General features: G+C 37.6%; 1 protein-coding gene across 1 annotated transcript; it reads left to right on the top strand.

Moving 5' to 3' along the window:
• The first annotated feature begins 616 nt into the window (after positions 1-616).
• On the top strand, positions 617-1,772 carry LOC108446481 (forkhead box protein D5-B-like). Its single transcript, XM_017733174.1, has one exon. The coding sequence runs from the start codon at positions 691-693 to the stop codon at positions 1,537-1,539; it is 849 nt and encodes a 282-aa protein (XP_017588663.1). The 5' UTR covers positions 617-690; the 3' UTR covers positions 1,540-1,772.
• Positions 1,773-14,439: the final 12,667 nt, after the last annotated feature.

The raw sequence follows: 14,439 nt of genomic DNA, 5'->3' as shown, positions 1-14,439 counted from the left end.
TCACTTGCATACCCAGCATGAAAGCTGGTTGCTATCAGAGAGTGGATAAGAAAAAAAGGGGAGCAATTTGTGTTTGGTGTTTTTTTTTTTTTGCTTTAATTCGATTTCACCAAGAATAGCTACATTGCAGCTATAAAATTTGATAGGTCGTTTCCTTTCACACAGTACTTTCTATTAGCAGGTAAAACAAACGTTTATTGTACTAAATACAACATGTTTGACTAAGTGTAGAACACAGGAACCAACATGTTGGTTTCAGTTTGTTCTGCATATCACTGGAGAGTCTAATCCTTTCGCAACTCTATCTAGGCACCATAAATTTCTCATTAATCATTATGTTTCAATGGGGAACACCGAAAGGTGTTTTCTCAGATTATAATGAAGTGAGAGGCTAACGTCATGGTCTGTTTATCTTCATACTTAACATAGTATAATTATTTTGTATTTTTTTTTTCATTCAGCTAGGACTTGCACCTTGACTTTTGTAAACATAGGCAGTTCGGTTTTCATTGTTAAGGATGTTGACTTAACAGAGTATAAAATAGAAACCTGGGTACATAAGAGCAGCACATTTAAAGTCCAACTTTCATTTCTCCTGCTGGTTATATTCAGTGGACCAATAATTCAACTGGCTACTTGCAGTAAAATATCAGAACACTTAAAATAAATGCTGGGTTTCAGGCTGCTATAATGAGTGAAGACTCTTCTGAAAACAATGAAGGAAGTCTAGACATCTGTACAGTAAGAGAAAAAGAAGGAAAACTGGCTCAAGGGATTACACCCCGAATTTCCAGCTCTCACATACATGCCAAAAAGGGTCTTCCTGTGACTGCAGATGAAGGAAGATTTCTGGATAAACCACCTCTGTCATACATAGCTTTGATTGCAAAGGCAATACTTTCTTCCCCCACAAACAAACTGAATTTAGCTGCTATCTACAAATACATTGAAGATAATTTTCCTTTTTACAGGAATAAAGGTCGAGGTTGGAGGAACAGTGTAAGGCACAACCTTTCACTAAATGATTGTTTCATCAAGGTGGGAAGATGTGAGGATGGCAAAGGAAACTACTGGAGTATCCACCCATCAAACTTAAATGACTTTGTTCACGGGGACTTCAGGCAACATCGAAGGTCACGAAAGCGAGGGCACCAAAAGGAGGTAGAGCACTGCCTTGCTGTGAATTATTTCATGCCATGGAGACACTATTCTTCCTGCCCAGCACCAGGCTGGCTTTACCAAACACACTATTTTCCGGACCCACTGGGGAAACTTCTGTATGCTGACAGACTACAGTTTGTGCATGAATACCAAAAGTGGAATGTTGACAGTGATTTAATCATGAGGAACTTTTCACCTCAACTACAAACTGAAAAACCACACAGCTCTTCTGGGGACTGGTTTTATGGATCTCCTGCTACTTCAGTTATGCAGCAGAATATTTTCCTAAATATTCAGCCGAGTTTCCCTAATTCCCTTTTATTCTTTTCTCAAAAACAGCACCAAAGTGAAGCATTCAGACACATCTGTAAGTACTAGAAAGTATTTGAAATGCAGTAACTTCACAGGCAGCTTGGGACTGCGTCAAGATATATGTTGCACAGTTTTGAACTTTCGTATACGTTTAAAGACAGCAGAAGTGCTTGCTTACTTACATAAGCTAGTGATTTTCCATGATTATTACCTAAGTGTATTAGCTTTGAAACCATAACAATGAATTTCTAATAAATCTGCTAGTCAATGGCCATGCATAGATTACTTTAGTATAAAAGTAAATCCATTCACACTGACTGCCCAATGAAATTATTTTTTAATTGTTCTGTATTAATCATATTACTGTATACTACTGCTCTATTGGATTCAAATTAATACACATATATGTGTATTTATAACTATATATTCAAACATGTATGACCATATATTTACTTTTACATTATATTGAATAGGAAGGATTAATACAGCTTTCTTTTGTCATTTGAGAATGTCTTTGAAATGCTACTTGTCACCTCCCCTACTGCTGAAAATACTGAATTATTCTTCTACTCATTTAATATTATACATTGGTTAGTAGTCACTTGGCACTATTAATTCTGATGCATTGTATTGATCAAAAAAATCATTGTACATTTATATATCTTAAAATGTTGTTAGTTACTTGTTCTTGTTTGAATAATTGTTCAGATTAATAAATATTCCAAGTGAAATATAATTACAATATTATGTAAAATATGTTTTTGAGTTCAAATCTGCTTTTTAAATGCATGGCCACATATTAATTACCCCCTTAAATGATTACTTAAAGGCAACACTACTAATTATGAGTCTACCCATTAGCTGGGTATAATCCATTTAAGAAATTTTCATTTTTTGGATATTTTCCCCTATTGCTTAGGCTTATATCTCTATTTTTAGTTTACATAGTCATAGTTACGTACATAGCTACAGAGTATATGATGATATAAAGTGCTCACCTAAATACATTTTTTAAATTTATGTATCTATCCAGCAACCTCCTGGTAGTAGAAACTTTTGAAGTTTCACACGGGGAAGTGTAACACGCACTACTGTGAAAAACCCAGCTATGCTAAACTATAAAACTAGAAGAACTTCCTTTGAAACACTTGCTCACAGAAAATGCAGATTAAGGCACTGCAGTGCCTCAGTCATGAAATTCCCTTGTGTGTGGACAAAGAGAATTGGACACAGGTGGGGAAGGTGGGATGAAGGGGCTGGTTGGATGGGGAGACCGGCTAGAGGAAACAGGGATAACTGGAGTTGGACAAGGAGCTCAGACAAATAGATCAACATGTTGTGAGAAGCCTAAGGAACAGATATTGTGAATGCCAGGCAATTATAACCAGAGGAGAATGAAAGCTGGGGATAAGAATCAGGGCAGGTTTGATGAGCAGTATGTGGGAAAAGTCTCTGCCTGCTATAGTTTATGTATTGGATAAAATTAAATATTCATAGTTCTTTAGCTGTCAGCAAATTACTTTAAAATTACACAAGATAACAAGTTACTCCTGTTTGTTCTCACTGGGCTTACTTGGCAAAGCTTGTGAAATACACCTGAGGATATTCCTAGAATGACACAGTGTCATTTGACTTCATCCTCCCTGCTAAATAAGAGTTGGAGAAGGGTATTAAAGTGTATAACATGACACTCTGCTTGAGCTAATGTGACCTATCACTTACTAGGTTATCCTTTAAGCCTGAAATAACCATTTTAGTTTGCTCAGGAAAAAGAATTGTATTTTACCAGACTAGTGACAACAGTGGAAATGTGGCACGTACCAGTCCCTAGGCATGCTTCCAGATCTTCGTTCCAGTTTCCTGTGGGAATGCAGTAATAGGAACTCATATAAAGGAGAAGACATTCTTCTGCTCAGATGCTCAGATTTTATTTGAAGATGACTTTGAAATAGTTTTCATACCACTAGTGATACATGTACCATAGAATGAGAACTCCCATCTTAGATATTTCCACTATGATTATGTAGCTGTCAGTGTGCTTTCTTATGCTTTTTGTTTTATTCAATGCGTTTTAACTTTTTGTTTGTTTGTACAGCACCTGCATGACACATTGGAGGAGGATTCTTTTCAAGTAATAAGCAACTATTTATTTTGTCCTCATCATTCAGTGGGCATCCATTGCTTTCTAACTGTGCATAGTTCACTACTCTGAAGACAAAATTGCTCAATCACTATTATATTATCATCCTCCAAAGCCATAATATAATTTACTTGCAAAATAACATAAGAGATGAGGAACACCTTGAAGCACAGACCTAAAAGTCTGAGGTCAAATGTACGCATTCACTTTGGACATCAGGTTTGTGACATCACTGTGTAGCACTTTTTGTTCTCAAAGCTCAGCAGATGAGCTCCCATTGTCCTGGCTTTCAGCTCTGAGTGTTCAGAATATTTCCAAGACACAAAGCAACATGGAAACAAGTGACCATCTTCATAAGTTCTATTTTGACAACTTGTCCTGCAGCAGATGAAAAAGGCAAATCTGTATCTCCAAGGCAAGCTGCAACTGCCATGATATAGAAAACACTATTTCTTCCTGTAAACCCCAACAGAGTTTGAAGTTATTTAACAAACAATACCCATAATTTCCTCACTGCATGATTTTAATTAACATAGAAAAAAGGTCCACATTGGATATGAAATATGGTAAACACCAGATTTTTTCATACAACTACAGGCAATATTTTAATGCCTTCAACTGAGGTAAGGGCCAAGTTATGAATACACTATTTAAACAAGATGCCATTTTCCCCTGCCCTAGTCTCTAAAAGCTTGGCATTGCAACCTTAAAAATGTTTTTTTTCATTTCATTAGTTTTGTGATGAAAATGTCAAAGTACTAATTTGCAAACAACTTGAAGTAAAAATTTCAAAGCAATAAGAAAAAAATCAAGTTGTGTATTTTACCTGAATTCTAAATCCCCAAATACACTTAGCATAGGAAAAAAAAAAAATCTGATCTTGAAATATAATCCTCCAATTAGAGAGGACATTAGATTTCTGATACAGGAAATTACCATTTAATGAGAAGACAGAAATGTTCTTGAAAATTAAACAGATTAATTACATGCTTGTACAGGAATTTATGAGGCAGTACTTATGGTGTAAGAGACTCCCTCAGAAGCAAAACCAACAGTTACAGATGCTGAATTACAAAAATCCAACAAAAACACAATATCTAAAGACTGCACATTGACAGCTTCAGCATTTTCCAGCTGAAATGTATTACTGGGGTTGATAAAAATGTCAGGAAGTCAAAATGTTAGCATTTTGACTATTATCCTCTGTTATACCCATAAATAAGACAGAGGTCATCTTTTCACAGCAAATCTACTTTAGGAGTCCACAGATGCAATGCCAGTGTATGACATAAATAGCTAGGATGGAGGTCACATATGCTCTCACAAATAAAAATTGTCAATTGCTTTCACCTTCTTTTTGCACTAAATAAAATTTTGAACCATATATTTGCTAACACTTTCAATAAACTATGCCTTAATAAGGAGCAGTAAGAGAACTGGGTCTGAACATGAGAACATTTTATTCAAGTAACATTATACAGGTAACAATTTTAAGGCAGATAATAACACCAACTTTGCAGTTGACCTTCACCAGTTTATACAAATATTTTTTCTAAAACTTTTATAAGGTAGCTCTGGCCTGCTAAGCACAGAAAGTTAGTATACAGTTTAATTTCTGATACATTTGCTGCCCAGCAAGACTTCTGACTCTGAGACTTACCCTCTTTCATATCGAAAATAACTGCTGTCCAGGGGCACAAATGAAAACTTTGTAGAAAGAGAAGCCTACAAGGCCTCTAGCCACTCAGCCTTATGCACACTGACTTATGCTCACCCAACAGTTACCCATTTCTTGTACTCCCTGAACAGGTTATAGAAGACAACCTTTGGAGGCAGCAGAACAGAAATTCCTCATCCATTGTGCTGTGGCTCATGTACATGGATGCATAAAGGATTTGTCAGGTTTGGCCTGTAGTGACACCGTGAGGGAAAAAAAGAAAAAAGGGGAAACACTCAAAGCTTCTTTGAGTGTTGGTGTAATCGGAAATGAGATTCTGAAAATGAAAATGTCCCAATCACACAGAAATGATTCAGGATCAATAAAGGACACAGATATGGTTGATTGATTTAAATATATCCTCCTGTAGCTAATTCTTTTAATTTCTTTGAAATGTAATTTTTATTAGGATCTTCCCAGGTTGTTATAATCTGATCTGTGTATGTTAAAAATGTGAAAAAAATGTAAAAAATGTTCCTGATCTATATTATACACAAAATAGTGATAACCACTTACAAATTTAATTCTTTCTCTGTAAGGGGTAATGTCATACCAAATGGATCATGCAGACATGAGTCAAACTACACAATTATTGTACCACAGACCAAGTTTTGAACCTCTTTGCCAATACTGACTCCTGACCAGGTGCATCCCAGCATGTGAGAAATGTCCTGGGAGAGCCTACTGAAGTGGTTGAAAGCCACCATAGCAGCCATAGACCACCTTGTCCTTGTGATATGTTGGCATAGATGATGTGACTGAAAAAAGTTGGAGATCAGACTCTCCTGAGACCTTTAAAACTCTTTTAGTCTGTATTTACACTGTGTTTAATAGGACATTAGATATGATGCCCATGAATGACTCCTCTGTGTCTTATCTGTTCCCAGTACAACTGAGGATCTGGTCATCAGCATTAATTATTTCACCCTTTCTTTCTCCTCGTGCTCCTTCAGCATTTACTCTGTCTTTCTGCATCTGTGTTCCTTTGCTGTCTTTCAGTTCCAATCTGAATTTCCCTCTTCAAGCTTTCCTGCGGCCCTACTCTGTTACTTTCTTATGTATGGCTCAGCTAACACCGTCAGAGAAGAACCCTGGATCCCAATGTTACCAGCTCACCACTGACAAAATGAAGCTTATGTCAACATACTGGAGTAAGACTTTAACTCCTGAAAGAACAATGTAGAAAGAAGCTATAGCTACTGATTCTGAGTCTACCAACAACCATCAAAAATAACTAATTTCATTGGAAGCAACAGACCATAAAGTAAGTAAAACTCAGGCTTGCAGACTTTATTTCTATCATAAGACCATACCATCATAATTTTCCAGTGTGCCTGACAGATTTCTTAGCTCAACCTATAGTAAACTTGACTCAACAATAGTTTCTAAAAAAGGTCATGGGAGTGTTTTTACAGAAAACATATGTCAGCTGAATTTGGTAATCCAGAAGAGTTTACAGTGTTAACCAAGCAATGTTGCACATGAACTGAACTAAGCATATTTTCAGTACAAGACACCTTTTAAGCTGCTCAATAGTAGGCTGTTGAGATTGTTTATCTAATGCAGAAACTTTTTCAGACATTTGAAGTAGGTGTGTTTGTTCGGGTGTGCACACAAGCACTTGTGCATATTTATGAGTGCTCAAAATCTCACCCTTAAATGGTGTAACTTTGCAACAACTTGAAAACTCTATATAGGAGGTACAACGGGTGTAAAAAGCACATTAATGATGCTTCAGTATTAATAGCTGGTATGTTGGCTGCCTTCATTGCTCCTCATATTCATGACAGAAAAGCTAGATACGTACAGATAATTATCCCATTATCTTAGTAGTACTAACTCAAAGATGAGATTAAAAACTGTAATTCTGTTTAATCCCTGTAGCCTGTGACACAATCAAAGTAAAAAGGTAATGAGAATACAACTCATAAAGCAGAAGTAGAAACAATGTCATAAAGGATACTCCATCAGTTAAAACCTCTAGATGTACATCTGATTGCTGCAGATGAAGAAATCATTGTTTAAAACATCAAGCACCAGGTTCACAGACAATTCTGAAATGCAAAGCAACAAATTAAAGAGCACACAGTAAGAGTCAGAATCAATCAGGACAAAATTTATGTCATGCTTGAAAGCCTTACTAGAATTCATACAGCAATGCTTCAGTTAGTAGATCTTTTGTTAATTGAGATACAACAATACATACCAAAATTTAGTGAGAAATGGCAGATGTGCTACTAGCTGATAATTACTTTGCAAATCGGAATCAAATAATAGCTTTCTAACAATTAGAGTAATCATAGTAATTTTAAGGGTGGAGAGAACAAGGATGATATCAAGTTTGTGATATAAAAAACTGGAATTAATACTTGAATAATCTCCATCATTAATCAAGAAATAAATCCATCTTGCAAGTGGATTTCTTGAGAGCAGTTAATAACTGCCATCACACTTTCCTGAGCCTGCAATCCAAATATAGATAGAAGAATGACTGATATTAGTTGTCTAAAAGTGACAATTCCCTTCTGAATATCACCAGAGCATGTGACTTTGAAGTTAAATGATCTTATAAGGAAATAATTCAGCAGCCAGCTTGATGACTACTGTGCATCACAAGCATAGAGACATAAAGACTTCGGCAAACCTGTTGTACCTCAAGGTAGGATGAAAAAATAGTGCTATCTTTTGGTGTGTATTTATTTAAACTAAAAATCAAAATTTGTTTTCCCACAATTTCAAAGCATTTAACTGCATTCCTTTTATATCCAAAAGATTTAAACCTCAGTTTAGAGGAAGATGCACCACCCAACAGGTCATGGGATATTTCCCAGGCATGCTATCTTCCTGCAGAAGCTGTTCCCTCTGCAAAGCTTTGGAACACAAAGTCACTGAAAGCTACACTGGATATTGTATGTTCCTACAGCCCAGGAAAGGGCAGCTTCCTGCAAGGAGGGATGTCTGAAAATGCAGTCCCTACTGCAGCACATCCTTCTCTATTCACTCCAAATACATGATAGGTATGGGGCCAGATAAGAGATCTCCCTCTGCTTCTCAAAGGGGTTTCATAAACTCACAAAGACAGACTCCCTTCTTTCTCCAATTTTCTTTCCTCTTTGTTTCAGCATATAGTCAAAATGTACACCATTCAGGACAATCTCTTGATCTTCTAGGCACCTGACTTGTGAATGTTTGAGCACTGTAGCACTGTAGCTTGTTAAGAAAAGAATCTAAACAATAGAAAATTTTTTAAAAAGGCAACAAAAACCACTTTGGTCATCATAACTCTTAGAATACAAACTGGAATTTCATTTGTCAAATACATGGTTTTGGTTTATTTTTTTCCTTAATAGCCTGCATCTTAACTTACGAAAGTCAGCTGTAACTTTCGTGCCAATGTAAATGACTGTGAAAGGCAGTAGAAAACAGGCACAATGTGTAACAGTGAACAAATATATTGTTTTACAGACTCAGAACATGCCCAAATGCTTTTTTAAAATCCAGCACCAATGTGCAATCTGACAAACTCCACAGAGACCAATGACAGTTTGTATATTTGGGGTAACAAACATTTCAAATAATTAGTATGGGGAATGAATGTGAAAGTGAAGTCCTGTGTTTCAGTGACCAGAAGACATCTAATCATATAAAGCGAGAACAGATGAATTAAACTCTGCTGGAAAAAACCAAGGTGCCTGCTAAACCTTTGGAATTAATAAAGTAATCTATTAGCAAACAAAAGCAAAGGCAACTTTCCAGAATCCAACATGCCAGTTTCCTAGAATGGCAATTTGATGTATGCACATGAAAAGCAACTGGAATGGCTAATTTCTCTAACTGTGCTTCAACAGAATACTGCCACTTGAAAGACCAAGGAAGAAATATGCCCTAACATGGTCAGTGGATATTACTGTGAATTTATGCTGTGATTTCAATAGTACACTACAAGAGACAAATATTGAAAGAAGAAACAAAATTTTAATTCTGCTGGAAAACAGAAGTTTTTTAAAAGTAACTTTTTTCCAGAAAACTATTCCAGCAACTGTCTGCAGAATGGTAAACTCCTCTGTAGTATCATAACAAAATACCTAAGACTTTTCCAGACTAGTGATTGACTCTTCCAGGCAAAGTACCTATGTACACCTATTGCAAAATAATGGTGTCCAGGATTTACTGAAGAGTGCCAGCCAGTACTGACACAAAATATGGCCCTCTGTGGCTATATGAGTGAAGACAATAACTTCAAATACGCTTTTAGGAATTTTTATGTTCTGTGACTTAGAAGAGAGACAGAATAAATGCAGGGTTTTCTGCACCTGCTATGTTGAACTGTCTATTTTCTTAACTAAGTGGCAGAAATTTATCCAAAACATTCAATATACCAGGCTTTTTGACAAATACTTTATTTGACAAGTGAAATAAACCATCTCCATGTTCCTAAAGTGCCAACACCACATTTTTGAATAGAAGAAGAATTCAAAATGTGTTAGCCCTGGTTCAGTGCAGATCATCTAGCAATTGTTTATTACCCCAGCCTCTTGGAGGTATTTCAGATCAGGTTAGAATCTTTTAATAGCATCAAATGACACTGATTGATTGGAGGAGTCAAAAGGACACACGTTATGAGGGAAAGAGAACTAAGAACAGCATGTTTACTGAAGGCTGATAACAAAAGAAATGCTCCCAAATTTGTAGAATGGGAGCCAGTGAGGGTCAAGCTTAATGTTTCTTTCCAAGGATGCTGCAGTGAAGAGATGCAGAAGGCAACAGCAGCATGTGGGTACATGTTCCTCACTAACGTTTTCCGTTATTTTATCTCATCATCTGACTTAGCATCTTTCTGGCCTTTTGTGGCATTTTCCTATGCCATGGCAGGACTCCAGTCCTGCATCCTTTCTCTGGCAGCTACCTGCCCAGAAAGAGGCCCTGAGAAGGGGAAGAGCCCTTCCTCTTTCTTCTGTCTTTGAATTGCTATCTTTGAGAATTCTCTTTACTTTGGACTTGGATTTGGAAGGCTCCACAAGCTTCTACTTTTTTTCTTTTTTTTTTTAATATTTTGCAGTTCTGACATGACTGTAAGAGGAATTGTGGGAACCAACAGGACTTCTGAAAAACAAGGTTTTATACAGATGAAGCCACCACACTGAGCATGTGGAAGGGACAAGGCCACTTGTTCAATAGGGAGAAGACAGACAAAGGGGTGAAGAGGGATAGGCTCTGGCATAAAGTCTCTTCATTCCTGAATCAGAGAGATTGCTCAGTCTGGCTTATCACAGACTCCAGCTGTCTCTCAAAAACCTGGTTCACTCAGGAGGAAATGTAAATAAAAGAGGAGTGGCAGTGACCTGGCACAAGCAGGAACTGAGCTACTGCATTCTCACAAAGTTTCATCACTACTTTGGATCCGTCACATCAATGGTGTTAGTCAGTGAACTGGGAGCAGTGCTCAGAACTCAGAAAATGTACAGCCTCACAAAATGGTGATCTGCAACTCTAAAGGAAAAGCCATATATTAGATAACATCACAGCCTGTCAGACCTGTGACCTTTAATTAAAGCATGTGCAATCATGCTTTTCAGTCCTCTCAGCAGTGATACTCAGCTCAAAATGAGGTATTTTCAGAGGCAGAAAGTTGGTTGGCAATGGGTCTGAAGGGGGGATGCTAGGTCAATCTTTCTGAGGTTCTGGTTGGGTCTAGTGAATTAGTAGCATCCTGCTATCCCAAGTTGTGCCTTATATCAGTCTTCTTCATAGAGGCAAGTGACACAAGACTGACACAAGAAACTGAGATGGAAGACAAAATCCTTTTGTGCCTTGACTGTGTCTGAAACAAGATACTGGGCGGTGCTGGCAGTCTGTGTCAACAACACTCTAACTAACAGCGTACTCTGAATATCTTCCAGAATCATAGAACAATTTTATTTGGAAGAAATCTTAAAGATCATTTAATTCCAACATTCCTGTCAGGGGAGGGTATACCTTTCACTAGACCAGGTTGCTCAAAGCCCCATATAACCTGGTCTTGAATGCTTCCAGGGATGGGGAATACACTTCTCTGGGCAACCTGTTCCCGTGTCTCACCACCCTCGTAGCAAAGAATTTCTTCCTAATATCCAATCTAAACCTACCCTCTTTCAGTTTAAAGCTATTACCCCTTGTCCTGTCACCACATCCTTGTAAAAAGTCCTTCTCCAGCTCTCTTGCAAGTCTGTTTAAACAGATACAATTCACACTTCATGGGGAAACGGCACATGCAGTGTGATAACCTCATCCTTTCCCCAGATTTTCACAGTGCCAGTGCTTCCATTGCTTCAAACATTGGTCACTTGCTTAGAACTGTCAGTAAGGGTTGTCTTTGTTGCAAATAGTAGTGGTGGATTTCTTTGGTGGCATGGTTATGAAGCTTTGGAAATAACTGCAATTCCCATTTCACTGGAAGTTCACTGACAGGGTGCCAGGGTGTGATTCTAACCTACATGAGATGCAATATGTCCCATTATCACCATGAAACCATGCAGTCCCCGGATTTAGCTTTTTTCATATATCTACCATAAGAATTAGTTTGCCAAAAAAAAAAAAAAAAAAGCTGATCAGTCTTACGCTAAAGGTTAATGCAGTTGTAAGAGAATTGAAGAATAAGGGCATTACCAAAAATAAGAGCATTACCAGCACCTTTACCAAAAGCTGTGTGTCTTCCTGCAAAATGTAGTATGTCCTAAAATTCTTTCCTGATGTTCCTGTTTGTCAATGAGTTAAGTACATGCTAGTTTAGGGACACAATTTCTTCGTACTAATCTCCCATTTTTGTTATTTGCATGCCTAAATCCATGTGCAATGCATTGTTAATTTACCCCATAGTGTTCCCAAGGAACATAATTTGTATGCACATAAAATATCAATGCAATATCTAGAGATGAAATCCAATGGAAACAGTTTGCTGTGAAATCCAGTCTTTGTTCCCTCATTTTTCCACTTTACTGACTGTTGCTTTTTCAAAGTACTCCTAGAGATCCCTTGTGCAACCCCTCGTTATGCTGCATTATTACTTTATTTGGGAAATAAACTAAAAGTAAAAATACTATACAATCTAATTTCCCATAATTGTTGGGATGATGTTAAGACAGTTTTTCAGAAGAGAAAATGCTAATCAATTTTATTTCAAAACCACATTGGAATTCCACATAAATTGGTGCCAGAGTGCAAATGCTTCTCAACTGGGAATGGAAAAAGGAGGGAAGAGAAATATATGCCAACTCTCAGTTTAATAGAAAGGATGTGAGATTCGTTTTATTTGAATCAAATACTATCTAGCAACTTAAGCATCCAGAGCACATCTGATAACTTGGGTAAAATGTATTGATTTCTCTATTGATTTTTCTAATATACCTTCTCTGTGAGGGAGTTATAACTGAAAGTAGCAAGTGACCCAGCTAATGCCAGCTCTAAATAGTGTGCAAGATGTTCAGATATGCAAGATGGGTCATCACTAAATTCCAGAATGTGACAGGTCCTAGTTTTCCACTTGGAGGCAATACATGGTATTGGTTCTTTCTCTCTTGGCTTGCAATCTTTGAATTTTTTTCCAATATGAAACTTCTCAGGCATTTTTCCACCACTATGAAAAAGTGGCTTTGTTCATGAACTAGATGTATATGTGGATTACACAGTTTATGGCCTTTATACTACTATACATCAACTTTAACCTTAGGATCAGGCATGTAAAGCCTTTTTCTGCAGCCCCAAAGCTGATTCATAAGTTGAAATAATACACAGGACCACATAAAATATCTGTGGATTTCTGATCAATTTATTTCCAAGACAAGCTATAAACTCTGCAATGTTTGTCACTCTCTCTGAGCAATTTTATATAAACAAAGGATAGCAGGAAATTCTCACACTCTAGAAAACACTAGAATTTCTGCTATTGCCTTCAATGGAATCAGAATTTCCTGGGCACAGAGGAAATTTATCACTGAACTCACAGCAAGTTTTACTTTCATAGAATCATAGAACATGCTGAGTTGGAAGGGACACATCAGGATCGAGCCCAACTCCTGCCCCTGTGCAGAACACCCCAAGAATCACACCAAGTGCCTCAGACCACTGTCCAAATGCTCAAGCAGTACTTTGTACTGTTAGTTCTAGCACTGCAGTGTGCTTTCTTAAATTCAGAGCATAGATTTAGAGCATAGCCACAAAGTATACCTTAGAAGTAGAAAAATTACAATTAAAAAAAAAAGAAGAAAAAAAGCCTAAAAAATATCCAGTAAAGGCAACCTTGAATTACACTTAACATTATACATATTTGCACACAGGGAGTAACACTTGAAATACACTTCCAGCAGTGGAACTCAGACTTTAAGTTTCAACTCTAAAGGTCCAAGAATAGAGACTGCAATGAAGAGTATTCTGGGCCCTCTGGTCTTTTAACCACCTGCCCACAGGATTTTCTGCATGCCCTAACTGTGAAGAGGAGGTCGATACTGCTCCTCAGATGGTAATTGCCACAAAGGAAGGGGAAAAACTGGGCCAAATAGGTGAATGGATGCACTGTGAGATTTGGCTACTCTTTTTGCAGATACATCATAAAATAAGGGGTCACCCTTCCAGCAAGCATTGTGTTTACTCCTAGTTTCTCTGATAGACTTTATTCAGACACTGTTTGCTCCAATTAACAGAATGGAGAGAAACTGGCCAAATTACAACGTTATGTCCAAGGCTTCTAGATGAAACACCCAATAAGGTGGCACAGACCTGATTCACATCAAGACTCTTCCAACTCCAGAAGTAAAAATTTACCTGGAAATTTATTCTCTAGATTTGTAACATTTTAGAAGCAATTCATGATCTCCGGCACAGTGCCAAGAGAAATTTTGCACCTAAGGACTCTAACATATATGTCCTGAGAACACATAGTTTGAAAAAAAAAAAAAACCCAAACAACCAAACCAAGAGTAGACAAAGAAGCTGAGTTCGGCCTGCTGTACTCCAGGCACCACGGGCTGCCCCGAACCTCCTGCACGCGAAACTGTGCCTCTGTCCGGGGATCATCTGCTCCAGGAGAGGCGCATTCCCGGGGGCTGCGCGGGGACCGCAACGGCGGCACAGCGAC

Source organism: Corvus brachyrhynchos, unplaced genomic scaffold (genome assembly GCF_000691975.1).
Source record: "Corvus brachyrhynchos isolate BGI_N302 unplaced genomic scaffold, ASM69197v1 scaffold32, whole genome shotgun sequence".
Classification (NCBI taxonomy): Eukaryota; Metazoa; Chordata; class Aves; order Passeriformes; family Corvidae; genus Corvus; species Corvus brachyrhynchos.
The sequence above is the reverse complement of the archived record's forward strand: the minus strand, read 5'-3'. Positions and strand labels throughout refer to the sequence as shown.